The sequence below is a fragment of the Macrotis lagotis genome, chromosome 1 (assembly GCF_037893015.1).
Source record: "Macrotis lagotis isolate mMagLag1 chromosome 1, bilby.v1.9.chrom.fasta, whole genome shotgun sequence".
Classification (NCBI taxonomy): domain Eukaryota; kingdom Metazoa; phylum Chordata; class Mammalia; order Peramelemorphia; family Peramelidae; genus Macrotis; species Macrotis lagotis.
Genome location: NC_133658.1, coordinates 866,016,950 through 866,035,981, shown reverse-complemented (window position 1 = coordinate 866,035,981; position 19,032 = coordinate 866,016,950). Strand labels below are relative to the sequence as shown.

General features: G+C 47.4%; 1 protein-coding gene across 3 annotated transcripts in view; it reads left to right on the top strand.

Annotated features, from left to right (window-relative positions):
* Positions 1-394: 394 nt before the first annotated feature.
* Positions 395-19,032, top strand: part of LDLRAP1 (low density lipoprotein receptor adaptor protein 1) — a 43,628-nt gene continuing 24,990 nt past the window's right edge. The window contains exon 1 of one of the 3 annotated variants that reach the window (XM_074218083.1): positions 395-535. In XM_074218083.1, the coding sequence (XP_074074184.1) occupies positions 448-535 (88 nt within the window). In that variant the 5' untranslated portion in view covers positions 395-447. Of the gene's footprint in view, positions 536-9,214; positions 10,736-19,032 lie in introns of those variants that run through there. The other 2 variants (XM_074218082.1, XM_074218084.1) reach the window with 2 other exon arrangements.

The window sequence follows — 19,032 nt, the reverse complement described above, 5'->3', positions numbered from 1 at the left end:
GGGGGGCCCCCGGCCGGGGGGGGCGCAGAGCCCACCCACCCGCCGCCCGCCGGCGCGCTCCGAGTGCTTTGTCTCTGCGGGGGGGCCGGGCCGGGGACGTGCGGCCCTCTGCAGCAGCCCCGCCCCCCCCGGCGCTCGGGCCTCATCTGCATGTCCCCGCCCCTTGGCCGAAGAGCCCGCCGGAGCGGGGCGGGGCCGGAGGGGGCGGGGCCTCGGGCGGGGCGGGGCGGGGCCGGGGCCTCGGGCGGGCCGGGGCCTCGGGCGGGGCGGGGCCTCGGGCGGGGCGGGGCCGGGGCCGGCGGGGGCGGGGCCGGGGCCGGCGGGGGCGGGGCCGCGGGCGGGGCGGGGCCGGGCCGGGGCCGGCGGGGGCGGGGCGCGCGCGGCCCCAGCGGAAAAGTTTTCCAGGCGGAGAGTTTTGGCGGCGGCGGCGGCGCGGCGGAGCGGGCCATGGACGCGCTCAAGTCTGCGGGCCGGGCGCTCATCCGCAGCCCCAGCATCGCCAAGCAGACGTGGGGAGGCGGCGGGCGCCACCGCAGTGAGTGTGCGCGCCCCTCGGAGCCCCCTCCCCTCCCCCAGCCCTCCCGGCCCTCCCCCGCCGGAGGCCTCTCCCGCCCGGACTTTGGCAAAGTTTGGCCGCGGCCCGGGAGGCCGGGGCGGCCACCTGCCCGGGGGCGCGCGTGCGCGTGCACGCGGGAGTGCGCGCGTGTCCGTGTCCGTGCGCGCGCGTGGAGCCCGACTCGGAGGGACTCTCACCCCCTCCCGGCCGGGCCGCGGCGCTGCCCTCCACGGACCCCCGCGGCCCGGACCCCCGCGGCCCGGACCCCCGCGGCCCGGACCCCCGCGGCCCGGACCCCCGCGGCCCGGACCCCCGCGGCCCGGACCCCCGCGGCCCGGACCCCCGCGGCCCGGACCCCCGCGGCCGGGCGCTGCTCCACCCGGGGCACTGGGGGCAGCGGCCGGGCTCGGGCCGTCCTCTCGGGACTCCGGCCGGGGGCCCCCTCGGGCCCTGCCTGGCAGGAAGCGCCGGTTGTTCGGGGCCGGGGGCTGGGGGGCCGGAGGGGAGGGGGCTAGGGAGGAGAGCCGGGGGGCCGGGGCGCGGGCACGCGTGTTAGTGGGGGGACGTGTCCCAAATGGGGGCCCTGAGAGGCCGCGGGAGGCAGGTCCGGGCTTGGCGTCGGGGAAGCCCGGGTTCAGGTCCAGCCCCGGCTCTGCTTTGAGGGTCCTGACTCTGCGGCCCCGGGTTTGGGGGGCCTGTGTCTGAGGGTCCTGACTCTGAGCCGATCCCACTGGGTGGTCCCGAGAGGGCTGTGGCCTGAACCCGCGTGGTCCGGCACATTGCTGTGGAGTCTGTCTGCGTGTCTGTGTGTCTGTGTGTATGTGTCTGCGTGTCTGTGTGTCTGCGTGTCTGCGTGTCTGTGTGTCTGCGTGTCTGTGTGTGTCTGCGTGTCTGTGTGGCTGTGTGGCTGTGTGGCTGTGTGTGTGTCTGCGTGTCTGCGTGGCTGTGTGTGTGTCTGCGTGTCTTTGTGGCTGTGTGTGTGTGTCTGCGTGGCTGTGTGTCTGTGTGTCTGCGTGGCTGTGTGTGTGTCTGCGTGTCTGCATGTCTGTGTGTATGTGTGTCTGCGTGTCTGTGTGTCTGCGTGTCTGTGTGGCTGTGTGTGTCTGCGTGTCTGTGTGTCTGCGTGTCTGCGTGGCTGTGTGTGTATGTGTGTGTGTCTGCGTGTCTGTGTGTCTGTGTGTCTGTGTGGCTGTGTGTGTGCCTGCGTGTCTGTGTGTCTGCGTGTCTGCGTGGCTGTGTGTGTGTCTGCGTGTCTGCGTGGCTGTGTGTATGTGTGTCTGTGAGTGTCTGAGTGTATGTGTATGTGTCTGAGTGTGTCTGTGTGTCTGTGAGTGTCTGAATGTATGTGGATGTGTGCATGTGTCTGCGTGTCTGTGAATGTGTGTGCACGTGTGTGAGTGTGTGTCTGTGTGCATGTGTATGTGCGTGTGAGAGTGTGTGTGTCTGTGTGTGTACAGGGGGTGAGTTGGAGCTGGACAGACATGCGCCCAGTCTCAGATAGAGGCATCTCAGAAGTTTTGCCATTCTTGTCCACTTGCCTCTGTAAATTTTCCTAATAAACACCTCTTATTCTTTTGATGTTTCATGGATCCCAAGGGGCGACAGTGGATAAAGCACCAGCCCTGGAGTCAAGAGGACCTGGGTTCAAATCTGGCCTCCCAGCTGTGTGGCCTTGGGCAAGCCACTTAACCCCATTGTCTTGCCAAAAATAAAGCAAATTAGATATTTTATGGCTCCCAGGTACACAGTACCCCAATGAGTAAGCCCTGAATTAATGCTCACTCACTCTCTATATACTTCCATTATTTGGTTTACTCTCTCTCTCTCTCTGTCTCTGTGCCTCTGTCTCTGTCTCTCTCTGTGTCTCATCTATATCTATCATCTCTCCATCCATTCTATTTCTATCACCTATCTTTCTCTCTTCCATACCTACGTCAGCTCTCCCTTTGCCTCTCTATGTTGGGCTCCTCTATCTCTGTCTTCCCTCTTCTGCATCTGTTTCCTCTGTCTCCTTTATCTCTCCCCTCCCCCCTCTATCTCTGTTTCCTTTTGCTATCTCTTTCACTTTCTCCCACTTTACTCCAATTGTCATATTATCATAGACTTAGAGATGAAGAGATCTTTATAGAATCCTGGTCAAGGAAACTGAGGGCCAGGAAAGAAAAATGAGTTTCCTGAAGTCACCTAGATGTGAAAGAGAGCCAGGCTCAGAGCTTGGATCTTTTGATTAGAGTGTCTGCATTCTCTCCCTGACCTACCCTACTGTCCATCCATTTAGTATAGTTCTGGAGCTCACGTCTTTTTAAAAAAAGTTGTGACCGAGAACAATGAAGCAAACTAAAGCGTTCTACCGACCATGCTTATGATGCATAAAGTTTCTATTAGGGCAATCACAAAATGACCAACATGGAGAATGGAAGGGGCCTTGGTCTCCATTTATTCCAGTTCATTTCTGGAAAGAAGACCTAAGCTTACAGGTCCCCACTGAAGGGAAGCTGATAGCCTCCTTAGGCAGCCTCTCCTCCACTGCGATGACTCTCCTGGTTAGGAAGAGGAGAGGCCCATTTTATCTTCACTCCTCTGAAGTGAACCTTCCTGTGTCCTTTTTTGATCAGGCCTGTCTGCAGCATCTTTTCTCCTGCTATTTGCCCTACTCTTCCCCATTTGCTTGAGCTGAGCATTGAAGGAAACCAAGTATTTTAAGCACAGAAGGTCAAAGGGGAGGGAATTCCATGCAAAGCATAGAGATTGGAGAGAGAAGATATTGTGATGGGAAGAGCAAGTCAGCTATAGAGAATGTGAGAGTAATAGGAACGAAGTCTGCAAAGACAGAAGGGGGAGCCAGATGGTGAAGGATTTTAAAAGCCCGCAGAGTCGTTTGCAGTTTATCTTGGAGGTAGTAGGGAGCCATTGATGGTTTTTGAAGCTGTGGCGGCGTGACGCGTTCAGGACTTGGGTTCCTTGTGTACTAGGATAGTAGGATAAGAAATTCCTTAGGGATCCATACTGTTTTGGTGGTGACTTTGTTTGCTTGGCACAGAGCCTACAAAATCGTAGGTTGCTTAATAAGTGCACATTGAGTTGCTATCCTGACTATATCCTTTGCCTTTTTAATCTTTTGCTTCTTGGCCTGGGCCTCGGATCTTGTTAATTGCTTTGGCTGTTCTCATGGGCAAGGGTGGCAGACACAACAAGTAGTGTCTACATCTGAGGAGGAGAGGAGAAGAAATGATTGAGTTGCAAGGTTAGTCAGTCAGTAAATATTTATTATCATCATCTTCTATGTGCCAGACATTGGTCCTTAAGCTCTGGAGATAGAAAAAGAGGCAAAAGGTAGGTTTTGCCTTCCAGAAACTTACAATCTAATGAATAAAAGCACCCAACAGGTCATCTCAAGCTATTGAATGGAGGCTTGCCTTTTGGTTCATTCATTCAAGAGATTAATAAACTGTTCCTTGTTTTTGTAAAACTTTATATAAAACACTTTTCTTCACCTGGACCTGTAAGGTAGGGAGGATGAGTCTTGTCGACCCCCATCTACAGATGAAGACCTTGAGGTTAAAGAGGTGAAGAAGGGGCTTGGCCCTGGAACCAATAAGGGACCTAGACTAGACTGTAGTCCCAAATCAACTGACCTGACAGCCCATAGAACAGAATAGAAAGGTCCCTTAGGGATCATCTTCCTAACTATCTTGTTTTACAGATGAGGAAACTGAGACTCAGAGGTAAAATGATGTGCTCAGAGTCACAAAGAATAAGTGGCAGAGCTTTGAGTCCTTTTTTCTCTGTTTCCTATCTCTGCCTGTGAGATAGTACCTGCTGTGGGTTTGCATAAGGGCCTGGCAGATCAGGTTAGGGAGGTAGGTAGGTGGTTACTAAGTTTTATGCCTCACGGGTCTGTTCCTACCCTTGGGATTTGGAGCTTTGGAGAGAGGAAAAAGCACTGACTTAAAGGACTGGTTGTTTTTATGTTGTTTCCACCACTAGACTGTGAGTTTCTTGGGGACAGGGACTTTTTATTTTTATTTTTTTGTCTTTGTATCTTTAGCACTTGGCCCACTGCCTTGTATGTGGTGCAAGTTTAATAAATGTTTATTGGCAGACTAAGGATGATGTAGAAAGAGCTCAGAGTACGGGGGGGAGGAAATCCCCGAAAGTGGAATCTGGGGGTGAGCCAAAGCCCCCTCCCACTGTCAGCTAACCCTCAAAGACCCTAGCTTATTTCATTAGACCATAGATATAGAGTTAGAAGGCAATCTAGTCCAAACCCCAGACCCTCATTTTGCAGATGAGGGCTAAGGACTGAGCATAGCATGCCCCCTTTTCTCCTAACATTACTACCCCCTGGGGTAGACCCCCATCACCTCACTTTTGTACTATTGTACATTGTAACCAATGGTGAGGCTCCTGCCTCAAGTCTCTCCCCACTCCAATCTATACTCCATTCAGAGAATTTCCCTTAAGCCCTGGATGACCATCTGTCTCCTTTCTGCCCCTCCACACTATAAATTTCAGGGGTTCCCTATTGCCTCTAGTGTTCAGAATCCCTCCTAGTCACCTTCTGCGTCTTCGCACTGTTTGCATGGATTGCTTCCCCTCCTAAGCTCTGATTGCTGACTTTCCCAGTTTCCTTTGAGGCCCAGCTAAAATCCAGTCTTTTACTAAGGCTTTCCTGATTTGCCGTAATCCTAGTACTTTTGCCCCTGTTGAATATCTCCAAGTTACCTCTTGCGTTAATAGCCAAGTATACACATTGCTTGGTTTCCATTATAGCTTGGTCCTACATAGTTGTTTTTGTCTTATCTCCTTTAGAGTATGAGACCTTGCAGTGCAGGGATTCCCTGCCTCCCCCTTGTATGCCCAGGACTGAGCACGTAGGTGCTTAATGTATGCTTCTTGGCTGACTAAGGGCATTAAGTGGCTTGCACCAGTCTGGCTGCCAGTGATGTCCGAGGTGGGATCCAGACCCAGGTTGTCCCTCTGGGTTTCTTCTGTACAACACTGCCTTCCTATAACATTTCTCTTCTGGTAGAGGAGTCCTGCTTAGACTGAGGAAATACTCTTCTAGTAAGTCTTCCTGCCCCTTCTCTTTCCTTCATCTGGTCCATTCCAGAAGTGGCAGCGTGGTAATGGGGAAAGAACTGAGTTTGAGACCCAAGTTCACATTCCAGTCTTTTCACCAGCTGTGTGACTTAGGCGAGTCATTTTTACCTCTCTGAACCTCATTTTCCTCATCTGAAATGGGGTCACCTGTATTACCTCAAAATCCTAGGATTGGGACCTCAGAATCCAGACCCCTCATTTTATACTTGACGAAACAGCGGGAAAGAGAGAGGAATGGGCTTGAGCCCAAAGTGCATAGGCATTGAGCCTCAAAAGTATGATTTGAACCCAGGCCTTCAGTCAAGAACCAGTGCTTTTTCTACTTTACTGTGTTGCCCATTATAATCATCACCACTCTGCCTCTTCATCTGTCTAGATTAATTTTTAATAAATTTATAAATATATTCTATGTTCTCAAGGCCCTGTTTATAAATTATTCTGTGTTCTTAAGGCTCTTTTTATAAATAATCTTTAATAGATATTGTGTTGTTCTGATACCTAAAATTCCTCAGTAGCTACCTATTGCCTACCATCTGAGGTCACCCTCTTTCTCTAGGTGCTGTTGCTCCCCTCTACATCCTCTCTCTCCAGACAAATTGGACCGTCCTTAATTGTGTCCTGTATTTTCTTAGCTCTTAGATACACAAGGTTCAGGTGTTCCTCTCCTGAATTCATACCTCCATCAAAGTTGAACTGACATGCCACCAGCTCCAGGAAGCCTTCCATCATCCCTTCCTCCCCCCAAAGTCAGTCACATCTTCCCCCTCAGATTGAAGACAGAACATATTTGAGCCTGTCATTGATGTGGTTTTCTTTTTTTAATTATATAAATATTTTATTTGTTTTCCAATTACATGCAATAGTAGTTTCTACCTATCTTCTTTTTTTTGTAAGGTTTTGAATTTTACAATTTTTCCCACCTTCCCTTCCCTCCCCCACCAAAAAGGCAATCTGATAATTAACATGGTTTTCATGACTAGATTTCCAAGTTCCCTGAGACCCTCGACTTAGCTGAATTTAAACTTTCTCTTAGCCTGACAGTAAGCACTCAAAGAAATGCTTACGTGGAATTAAATTGTTAAGGAAGCCACTGAGATGTTAGTTGTGGTTTGTACCCCTTGGGGTTGGCAGGAGGGGAGTGCCATGGGTTTAGCAAAGAGCTCTTGTATCCTGGGATGGGCTGGTGGCTGACGTGGCTCCTGCCTCTGCCCCCAGGGACACATGGAAAATGGCAACTTTTGGAAAGACACCAGCATTTTGTCAAGGAGGATGAAATCTTAGAACTGACTTTGGGTCACAATTGTAACTGGTCATAATTATCCTCAGAGATACTGCTCAGCTCTCTCTGAGGGGAAAGAGAGAAGGATCCTTAGAACCCAGAATGTCAGAGCAAGAGGGGTCTTAGAACCTAGAATGTCAGTGCTGGGAGAAGTCTTAGGACTCCAGAACTGGAAGGATCCTTAGATCATAGAATGGCAGCAATGGGAGAATCTTAGGACCCAGAATGTCAGAGCAGGAGGGGCTTTGGAACCCAGAATGTTAGAACTGGGAGGGCCCTTATAACCCAGAGTGTCAGAGGTGGGAGGGCCCTTAGAACGCAGGATATCAGAACTAGGAGGACCTTTAGAACAAAGAATGACAGCAGTGGGAGAATCTTAGAACACAGAATGCCAGAGCTTGGAGGACCTTTAGTGACCACCCAGCTCCAATAGATAGGAACCCTTGAAGCCCATAGAGAGGAGGGAGCAGGTCATGCAGATAAGTCTGGCTAGAACTGAGAGCAGGGCTGGAGCCTCCTAACTTGAGGTCCAATTATTCTTGTGCCTGGGTAGCTCTCTGCTTCCTTGTCATCTTCACATCTTCCCCCCAGGGAATTTTCATACAACCATAAATATTTTACGGTATTCTTCTCCTTGGGACTGCTTGGGGAGCTGTTTATAGCTCCTGGCTACCTTGATCTTGAACTTTTCGGGTGGTCTGAGTGTTTGCTTGGGCTGAGAGAAGGGAGAATGGAAGGAAAGGGAGATACTTCTCTCCTGCCCTGAAGTGAGGGAAGACCCCAGGGATAAACTGGCTCTTGGGGGAAGCTTTGGGTAGAATATTTGCCAGCTCTGCTCCCCACCTGAGCAGTGGCTCAGACTTCCCCACATGAGGAGGCAGGTCTTCCTTTTGCGGGAGCTCAGGTGGCAGAGTAGTTGACAGTATGTACCATCCTGGAGAGTGAGCCAGAAGGCTGAGAGCAAGAGCTGAAGACTCCAAATTAAACTTTATGGTGAAACCCAGTCACAGGAGTCTCAGCCCCAAAGAGAGAAGGGACCTCAGAGGACATCTAGCCCAGTCCCTCTCTTCAACAGATGAGTAAAGTGAAAGGTCCCAGAGAACTGACCTGCCCAAGGTCCCACAGAACCTAATTGAGGCTTGAGCATTAAGACAGAGCAAGGCTTCTCTATGGCCCAGCTTCTTGCAACTCCCCCCTTCCCTTTAATAGCAGTGGTGATATTATAGAACACTTTATCATTTATCTCATTTTCTTCTTCTGGTGTCCCTACGATAGGTGGCTTTATTCCCATTTGACAGATGAAAACAAGACAAGGTTATTTGCTTAAGTTTAGAGGCAAAGGTGGCACTACATATAACCTTGGTCTCTGGATTTCCTTTCCTGTGTTTTTTTTCTCCTGAAGTATATTTTATGTGCCTCCCTCTTCCCCACACATTCTTAAGAATTTGGTCCTCAGGAGTTAGAATCGATTTTTTTTTTTAAAGAATAAATTTCTAATATCCTTCTTGGCTCTGATATTTTGGGTTCTAAGGTCTCTCTGAGCTCTGACATTTTCTATTCTAAGGGTCTTCCCAGCTCTGTATTCTAAGGACCCTCCCAGTTCTGATATTCTGGGTTCTAAGGCCCCTCCTAACTCTGACATTCTTGGTTCTGAGGGCCCTCACAGCTTTAACATTATGTGAGTATGCTAGCTTCTTGGATGGGAAGAGGCAGGGTCCGTGGGCCTGTGACCCATATGTGATCCTGTCCTTGTCAGCTACCTTTCCAGGGATCCTCCTAGAATGAGGACCTCTCCCTTCCCTGGATGCTCCTCACCCTCCCAGGGTCCTGTGTTGAGGCCTGTCTCTCCAAATCCTCTGAGAGATCAGATGATAATGAGAATGGACAGATCTCATTAACATCTGCTTGTGTACCAACTTGAGGCAGCAAGTTAGATGGAGCATATGGTCTGTCCTCATTTAGCTTCGGCAGCAGGTCATCTGTAAAATGGCAGAGTTAAAATAATGCTGTCACTCCTGACCAAGTATCTCTAAAAATAGGCCCAGCTGGAATAAGGGCTGAGGGCTGGTGAAAGCAAGGGGGCATTTTTCTGAGGGATTGGTTTTGGCCTGGTGTTTTCTGGGGAATTTGAGGCACACCCTTCTTGCCTGACAGAGTTTGAAGGCCTGAAAGATCCCCATTTGGTATGGAATCATGATGCTGCCATATGAACCAGTCATTAGAATCTCTTGGCTTGGGGGGGGGGGGGGAATGGAGGAGGTGAGGGTCTCTGAATTACATTTGATTTCATCGATCTCCACTGAGCTCCTCCTGTAGACTGTTTCTTTTGTGAAGTATGTGAGTCTTTGACTATAGAGTGAGACTGACTTTGTTTTGGAGGAACTTATAAAATAGAGCTCCATGAAGTGAAGATGAGGAGGGAGGCTTCCTGGAGGCCTGAAGTCGTGTGGCAGGGAGAACACTTGCTCTGGAGTCATATCCTTCCTCTGTCGCTTCCTGCTTGGGTGACCTTGGGCAATCCACTTGTAAAATGAAAGGGTTGGATTAGCTGGTCTCCAAGGTTTCTTTCAGCTCTGTGATGTTACTCTGACTTAAGACCTTAAAAGGGGGATAGGAGTGGAGTCGTTGGAAGTGTGTGGTGAGAGGCTAGTGGGAGATTACCACGTGCGAGGGGAGGAAAGAGGAAAGAAGGCTTGTGCCGGACTTGTGTGGGGGGAGTGAGGCAGCTAGGGGCTGGACTGCAGGGAGCGGAGGCCGGAAGGGGAAGGGAATCTCTGAAGCTTTGGGAGTGGAATAACCAAGCATTCATGATCAGTGCGAGCCGCTGCTAGCCTCCTGATTCATAATCCCTTCAGGGTTGGACCTCTAGTCACCATCTGGGAAGCCCAGAGGACTTTCTGGACCTTTTTTGTTCCCTGAGGTGCCTTCTGGTTTGAAATATGTGATCCAATGCGTGACTGCTGTCCATAGTAGAAGTAGAATTTTGGGTCTTAGGAGTTTGTGTATAATGTTCCAAGAACCTTAGAACATAAATTGTCAGAGACTTAGAATTTCAAGTATTAGAGCAAGGAGGAAACCTGGAACATCACTTATTGAAGTTGTCAGTTGGAAACAGAATGTCAACTGAAAGGACCCATAGAACATGGAATGTCAGAACTGAGAGAGCCCATAGAACACAGAATGTCAGGATTGGGAAGTACCCTTAAAATAGAATGTTAGAGTGGGAGGGACCCTCAGACAGAGAATGCCAGAGCTGGGAGGGGCCCTTAGGACAGAGAATGTCACAATTGAAAGGGACTTTAGAATCTGGAATAGCAGAGTGGGAATGACCTTAAAACTCAGAATGTGAGAACTGAGAGAACTCTTGTGACATAGATTCTCATCTTGGAAGGGCATAAGGATATAGAGTGTCAGAGCTGGGAGGGACTTTAGAGATCCTTTCACTTATTCTCCTAAATTGGAGGGTATTTCTGTCACTCATTCCATTGAGGTTCTCCCTGACCCATTATGCCTCTCCTGAGTTGTTCTTACTTCCTAACTAGGCTCTACAGTGAACATTGAGCCCAGACCGGACGTCTTGCCTCCTTCCTTCCCTTTGGCCATGGTTACAGGCATAGATCAGAATGGCAGATAACAAAGCCAATGAGGCCATATGACTTAGTGGATAGCAGTCTGACCTCAGAGTCACGAAGACCTGGGTTCGCATGTTGCAGGACCACACTCCAGCCATGGGACCTTGAGCCAGTCATTTTTACCTGTCTGCACCCTGGGCTTCTCCCTAAGGCAGAACATTATAGGTAAGGTGCTAATTGACATTGGTAGAGGGAATTTTTTTTACACTGGAAGTTCTTGAGCTTGATGAGATCACTAAAATCAAATAAAGTAATAACATCAAGTCAACAAACTAAGCTCTGGGGGTACAAAGCGAGGCAGAAATAGCCCTATGCTCAAGGAGCTTCCCATGTTGTTGGGATAAATGGAGAGTCAGAATCCCAGATCTTTACAGGTTAGAAGATTGGACTGAATTTAGGTGAAATTGAATTGAAGTAAATATGTTCTGAACTTGAAGGACCTAGAGTTCCATTGGGGTAGTAGAGTGACCCTCTCCACTGTCATAGATTACAAACTCTTCTGGGCTTACTTAGTCAGTGGCTTCTTTGTGTTGCTGTGTCTCCCACAATTAGTAACCTTGTAGGCAAACTGGTGATGAATGAGCCCCTTGGAAAGTAGTGAAGCTAGGCCTTGATGGACAGATGAAAGGGGAGAATCCTTCCCTGGGCCGGAGCCTAAAGTCTTTTGAGCTTATAGGGTCCAACAGAATGGGAACCTTGTTGGTTCACCCTTTCTGTTGACTTAGAGTCTCTGAAATCCCAGTTTCTTCCTTGGTATCATGTGATCCTAGGAGTGTTAGGGAGCCAACCACTGGTACTCATTGAGGGGAAGGGGTTCCATGGTCCAGTCTAAGTTTTAGTGTGTTGAGAGACTTGAAGCAAGGAGATCAGTTAAGTTGGAAGGTTGTTGCAACAGTCCAGGTGAGAGGTGCTGAGCATCACAACTAGGGTTGTGGATGCAGGAGCAGACAGGTGACACAGGTGGGAAATGTTGTCAAGGTAGAGCTGTCAAGGGGTGGCTAGGTGTCGTATTGGATAAAACACTGGCCCTGGAGTCAGGCGTACCTGGGTTCAAATCCGGTCTCAGACACTTAATAATTACCTAGTTGTGTGGCCTTGAGCAAGCCACTTAACCCCATCTGCCTTGTAAAAACCTTGGAAAAAAAAAAAGGTAGAGCTGTCAAAATTTGGTGACGGATTCAATTTAGGGGTGAGGGAGATGAAGTTGAGGATGACATGGAGGTTACCAGCCTGGGACCCCTTTACAGTAAAAGGGATTTTGGAGATTAAATAAAGAGGTTTTTGAACCCTTGTTGAGTTGTAGATGCCTAAGGACATCTAGTTCAGATGTCTAAGAGATAGATGGAAATGTATTTTGTAGCCCAGGAGACCCAGGCTGGCTTTATAGATAAGAGCATAATTGACCCGTTCCATGGGTGCTGATCAGATTAACAAGTCCGATAATATAGAGCAAAAGGAGATGAGGATCCTGGTCTGAGCGCTGGGGGAACTCCCATAGTCAGAAGACTTGGAAAGACTATACTTTTCTATGGCAGAACTAAGCAGTAAGTGGAGGTTCAAGGAAACAAACACATTTGGACTCACTCTAAAGAATTTTAACAATTTTAGCTGCCTGAGAGTGGACTAGATTGTCTTAAGAAGTGGTCGATTGTCCTTAGAAATTTCCATGCTAAGGCCAGGGAGCACTTCTCTGGTTGTGTTAGATTGTTTGGTGTTTATGGCTTTTGGAGTTGATAGAGTTTAGAATAGATGTTCTTGGGGGTCTTCTCCAAATCAGCAGAGGAAGAGAGGCAGCTCACTTCCCCAGGGGCAGGGGAATGGGGAAAGGCTGGAAGCACAATAGGTTCTAGTTCCCCAGTGAGATTGTTCCCATTATTTCCAGGAAGGCTTCTTTTCCGAGGAGGGATTTCAGCTTTTTCATTTGGGAGGGAGGAAGTCTGGCCAGTTAATAGGAATTTTGCTTTGCCGAGAGCCAAGCATCTAGAAGTCAGAGGGGAGCCGCAAAGTTTTGAGACCGAAGAGGTCATCTGGTGACCTTGGCAAGTGCCTGTTGCCATGGATTGGAGGGGGAAGGAAACTGCTTTGGAGAGGGTCCAAGAGAGTGTTGGAAGCACGGTATCTCTTCTAGAGGAAAGAGAGGAGATGGCGAGCCTTTAGGGGGGCATAGCACAAGGTAGCCCAGGCTTGGAGTCCTGAGCATTAATGATGGATGGAAGGTGAGGGTTGGAGAAGATTACAAAGGTCCCTGGGGAATGGGTCCTTTGGAAGGAAGTGGGAGATCCTGCTTGTCACTGGAGAGAGTGTTTTCAGCGAGAGGAGGGAGTCACAGCTACAGAACAGACTTCTGAGGCAGTCTTATCCAATCCCCTAACTTTTAACAGATGGGGAAATTGAGACCTTGGGGGTTGTGCACAATTAAATAGGTGAGTATCAACAACAGGATTTCATCTGAGGACTTCTGGGATGCTACAGGTTTTCTCATCTGTTTAAAAAAATTTAGTTAAATTCTTATTTTTCCAATTAACAATTTATATCCTTTCTCCCACTTCCTTTCTACTCTTTAGGGGGAAAAGAAAAGAAAAGAAAACCTAAACTTTTGTAACATATAGACACAGTTGACCTTGTTGTCCGTGTCTAATATTGTGTTGCTCATCCATCTATCATCTTTCTGTTAAGAGATCATTAGTGTGGTTTTGGGCCATACTAAGGGCCACTTTCTGGTCTGCATTGACCTATTAATGAGGCTTAAGGTGCAGACCCAGCAGTAGGTCCTTACAAACTAGCTTTTGGGCAGATCACCTATAAAATGAGGAGCTTGACCAGGTATCCTTTAACATCCGTCCTGGTTCTAACATTTCCTAGTTTCTTCCTTTGAGAACAGATAGAGAAGAAGCAAAGAGGAAAGAGTGCAGGAAATTCTTCTCCTCAAAGTTTAATCCACATCTCTTCATCTCATTTCCAAGATGTAGAGGGTGGGGACAGCCTGAAGCCACAGTGTCTTCTGGTACAGCCTCCAGAGGGTTAATTAGATGTAAGTGCATCAGCCTGTTGTGGCTTGTGGTTGTAGCAAGCCCACATCACCTGCCTCAGACTTGTTGGAAACGCCCTCCTAGCTGCTCACTCGGCTTTCCTGCCAGCCAGCTGGGCAGAAGGTGAGAATGGCCCTGGGGGGGAGGCAGTTTCACTACAGAGCCTTTCCTCAGGTATGTTGCAAGTAAAAGTGGCCCTTCCTGGTGTTCAGGGTTAGAGTATCCAGAACTGAAACTGGATTTAGCAGTCTTCCCTTGGGCTATTGGACTCCTGCAGACTTTCTACTGGAAAAGGCAGCTCCTACTTCCAGGGCTGGAAGCTAGCCAAGCTAGGACTCCGGATAAATAAATAGCAGCAACAATTTGGGCTCGCCTTCATAGGGCTGCATTATTTTTTTGTTTAAAAAAAAAAAGTCAATAACTTTTTATTGCTTAATTTTTAAATAAGTCATGGAATAAATGACAGGTTTAGAACTAGGAGAGCTGGTTTCTTGTCCCTACCTCTTAGCCCTTCTGTGACCTTGTAGAAGTCATTTAACCTATCGGTTTACTCATCTGTAAAATGAAGGAGATAGACTGGATGACCCCGGAGATCCTTTCTAACTCTGGATCTGATCTTAAGATCTTGGCTCTAAAGCTGTGAACCATGAAACCTGCTTCACTCTCCAATGAGCTGTTGTAACAAAGAATGGAATAGAAGAAAAAAAGGCACATTAGCAAAACTAACAATATGGCAAGTGTTTCTCCCAATCTTGCCACCTCTGTAAGAGAAGAGAGGGAAGTTCATTTAGAGTTACATATCTGTTATTTTAATTGTTTTTGTTCTTTTCATTTATATTGTTGAAATCATTGTTGCTTCCTCTATTTTGTATCTGTTCATATAAATCTTCCCATGCTTCTCCATACTCAGTATTGTTTTTAGGCCTTTGCTTATCTGACTACCTTGTTGCTTTTCTATCTGACTTAGGTCTCAGAACTAGCAGTGGGATTTCTTTCCCCCTCTTCTTTCCTCTCCCTCCCCCATGAGGTAGAGTCCTCTCTTTATGGATAAGGCTGTGCAGGAGTGGGCATGGTTGAACTCTTGGAGCTAGGAAGTGGACAAGGCAGGACTCAAACCCAGGCTTCAAGGCTCTATCCTGTGTTCCCCATTGTATCCCGACCAGGACTCCTGTTTCACCGGAGTCAAATGGTGACCCCCCAAATTCAAGCGGTTACTTATGTCCCTCATCTGGCTGCATTTGGTTGTTGCCCATCTCATCCAGGGACTTTTCCTTGGGCCAAAGCCACCATTAGCCCTGAAACTCTAACCTCCAAATTGTTTAATCTGATGTCTATCTGAGCAGGAATTCCTCCTCCATTTCTTGTTTATTTTTCTTTTTTAGATTTTTGCAAGGCAAACGGGGTTAAGTGGCTTGCCCAAAGCCACACAGCTAGGTAATTATTAAGTGTCTGAGACCGGATTTGAACCCGGGTACTCCTGACTCCAAGGCCGGTGCTTTATCCACTATGCCACCTAGCCACCCCTCCTCCTCCTCCTCCTCCTCCATTTCTGATGGAAATTCCTCCTCAGCTCTACTTGGAGATATCCATCCTGGGGGAGGCCGCCCATCCTACTTTTGGAAGGCTCCAATTGTTAGGATGTTTTTCCTTAACTAGCTACTCTTAAATCTTCCTCTTTGTAATTTCCCTCCATTGTTTCTAGTTCTGCTCTTTGTGGCTAGGCGGTCCAAATCTAACCCTTCCTCCTTGAGAGAGGCCTTTAAAGAATTGAAGACAGTGATTCTGCTCTCCCTAAGTCTTCTTTATTTAGCTTTTGGAAACCCTGTACAATCTTGGCCTCATTCTGATTACCTTGGGCTAGCCAAACCAGCTTTCTCTCTGTTCTTACACAAGACACCCATTTCCCATCTTGCACAGACCATCACTGGTGCCAGGGTATGCTTTAGCTCTGCCTCCTAGAGCCCATCTCAGCCCATCTGCTGCCAGAAACTTTTTTCTGATTCCTTCAATTGCTACTGCATGCCTTTCCTCCCCACTTGCCCTGTATGGGATGGTTTTCATTCTCTTTATGCTGTATAGATTTTTATATGGACTTATGGTCTCCCATAGAATGTAAGTTCTCTCCAAGTAGAGATTTTGAATTTTTCTTTTTTTTTTGGTTATCCTAGTGCCCACCAGAGTGCTTGGAACTAAATATGGGCCTAATAAATGTTTGCTAATTGATACATTTTTCAGGTCAGACATCCCTACTTCCTCTGATTGATTTTCATATAAAGTAACCTCCCCATCATGTACTCTTTTCCTTTGGATCAGTTCTAGTTTGTTTGTTAATTGTCCCCCCTAAAATTTAGTGCTCAGAATGAAACAGGTGTTTGGGGTGTTTTTTGGTTGTTTTTTTTTTTAAATTCTCAGGACTCAACATGTTGACTGTTTGACTCAATGTTCCCTGGTCAGTTGGACTCTCACCTCCTTTTGGAAAGTAAACTCCAACAACACGTAGGGCCCCACAGAGAGTGTCCCGCTGGGGCTGGGAGTGGGACTGAGGGGGTCTTCTGTTGTCCCTGGTCTTTCTGTTCCTCTCAGGCAGGCTGGCCTTTTGGGTAAGACCTTTCACAAGCTTTCCTATTGGGTGATCTTCCAGGCTTTGTGGCACATATGAGCTCAGACTGCCATCAGCCTCCTGTGCCCTCAGACCCTGATTGACCTGTTCTTCCCCCAGCTCTGCTCATCTCCCTAGAAAGCTCCCAGATATTGCTTCTTGGCCTCTGATCAAAACATTTTGAGTTGCTTTTCTAAAAGGGAATGTGGCTTCCAGCATGGAGGGAGACAGGGTGTGAATGAAAATACTAACTTATTCTTCCATGCTCGTTCTAGAACCTTCCTCCTCATGCCTGTTGCCCCACTGTCTGTCTTTCCTTTCCTTTGAATCATAGGATTCCGGAGCTCATTAATGGCCTAACCCCAGCTCACATATATTCCCCAGTGGGGAACTGTTTTTCTAATCAGACAGTCCACCCCTTTTCAGGATAGTTCTACATGTTAGGAAGTCATTCCTTATGTGGAGAGGCAGTGGGGTTCATGGGAAGCAAGTTGGGTTTGGGGACAGAAGACTTAGGTTTGAATCACCATCTGGTGACTTTGGACATGTCCTTTGTTCTCCCAGAGAAACCTTAGCTTCCCCAGTTGTCAGATATTTGTAGTTACACTCAAGGGCTTCCCAAGGCAGTAGATTATGGGAAAAGCATGTGCTGCTCTTATGTCTTATTTATCCTTATATTTTTTATTTGCTTGAGGTTTCTTTAGGGCTCAGATACAGAGGCATGACTGGTGGCCTGGGAGAGAGAGAGTGTCTGTCTGTCTGTCTGCCTGTCTGTCTAGCTAGCTAGCTATCCCTGTAAGTAACATTCACTCTGGACTCAAAGTCAGAAAGACCTTAGTTTGAATTTGGCCTCAGATTCTTCAGAGCTTTATGATCTGGGCAAGTCACTTATCCTCTGCTTCAGTTTGCTCATTTGTTAAGTGGGGGTAATAATAATTCCCACTGACACTAATGCACTGTTGGTGGAGTTATGAACTGATCCAGTCCTGGGAAGCAATTTAGAATTATGTCCAAAGGGCTATAAAATCCATATCCCAAAGAGATCATGAAAGAGGGTTAAAAAATCCACCAGTACAAAAATATTCATAGCAGCTCTTTTCATGGTGGCAAAGAATTGGAAATTGAGGGAATATCCATCAATTGCGAAATGACTGAATAAACTGTGGCATATATGAATGTGAACACGATTGTTCTATAAGAAATCACGAGGAGGGGCGGCTAGGTGGCGCAGTGGATAAAGCACTGGCCCTGGAATCAGGAGTACCTGGGTTCAAATCCAGTCTCAGACACTAAAATAATTACCTAGCTGTGTGACCTTGGGCAAGCCACTTAACCCTGTTCACCTTGCAAAAGCCTAAAAAAAAAAATCATGAGGGACAGGACTTCAGAAAAACCTGTAAAGACCTGCATGAACTGGTGCTGAGTGAAATGAGCAGAACCAGAGGAACATTGTTCAACATTAACAATTGAGTGATGATCAACTATGATGACCTTGTTCATTTCATAAGTTCAATAATCAAAAACAGTTCTAAGAGATTTGTGATGGAAAATGCCATTCATATTCAGAGAGGGAATGGTGGAGTTTGAATGCAGATCAAAGCTTACCATATTGAATTTTTAAAAGTTGTTTTATGTATGATGTCTTTTTTTTTGTTCTAATTTTTTTTCCTCCCTTTGGATTTGATTCTTCTTTCACAGCATGATTAATATGATCTATGTTTGGAATGATTGTACATGTAGAGCCTATGTTAGATTGCTTTCTTTTGGAGAGGGGGGAGGGAAGGGAGAGGGAGAAAAATGTAAAACTCAAAACTTTGCAAAAAAAAGATTGGTGATTATTAGCATTGCATGTTTTTAGAAAAAAACAAGTTAATTAAAAATGTTAATTTATTAAAAAACATAGCTCTTACCTCCTCCCAGGATGGTTATAAGGACCAAATGATTTCATATAGGGTGATTCAAAAAGAATAGAAACACCTTTGCAGAATTTACTAGTCAGTAACCAAGTTCTATGTGAACATGTAGTCAAAACTGATATGTAAAGGGCCTGTTTGGAAGAAAAGAAATGGCAGGGGATAACTCAACAGTTTGTTACAATATGCTTACATATGACTTGCTTACTGAGTAATATTATAGAAAATTTGAAATATGGAAATATGAAAATATGGAAAATATTATGGAAAATTCTTTTTGAATCTCCCTGAACATGTAAAGTATTTTGCAAATTTGAAAGTGTGAGATAAAGTTTAGCCATTGTGGTTGTTGTTGACTATATTATTGTTATTATTTTTGTCCTTCCTCTTTGCTTCATCAGTTAGCCCCCCTCCCATGGTTTCTGGGTATACAGGCCCTGCTTCCCCCCCCCAACCCCATCACCACCTTCCCCTCCAGTTTTCCCTGGTATGCCCTCTTGAATCCTTATTATCCTTGGAGATCCCACACCTGGTCAATCCTAATTGCCACCCAGTTAATTAGCTAATCTATCCCCCAGCTCTCCTTGGATCAGTGGGGATGTGGGTAGCTGGGGTTCCTGTAGAAATTTGATTCTGTCATTACCAAACTTTGTCTAGTTTGATGAAACAATGCTTTCCCCTCCTGCCACCACGTCGCATTCCTTCCCCTCCGACTCCCTTGACCTCCTTGTCTGTTACCTTGTTTCCCACCTTCCCGAGAAGTCCTTACTTAGCCCAGGACCATAGGAGGATGTTCTCCTTAGGGGGCTTGTGGTTTCTTTGTCCCCCACCCCACCCCAACACACACACACACACACACACACACACACACACACACACACACACCCTCTGTCTCTCTGTCTTTCTCACTCGCTCTTCCCC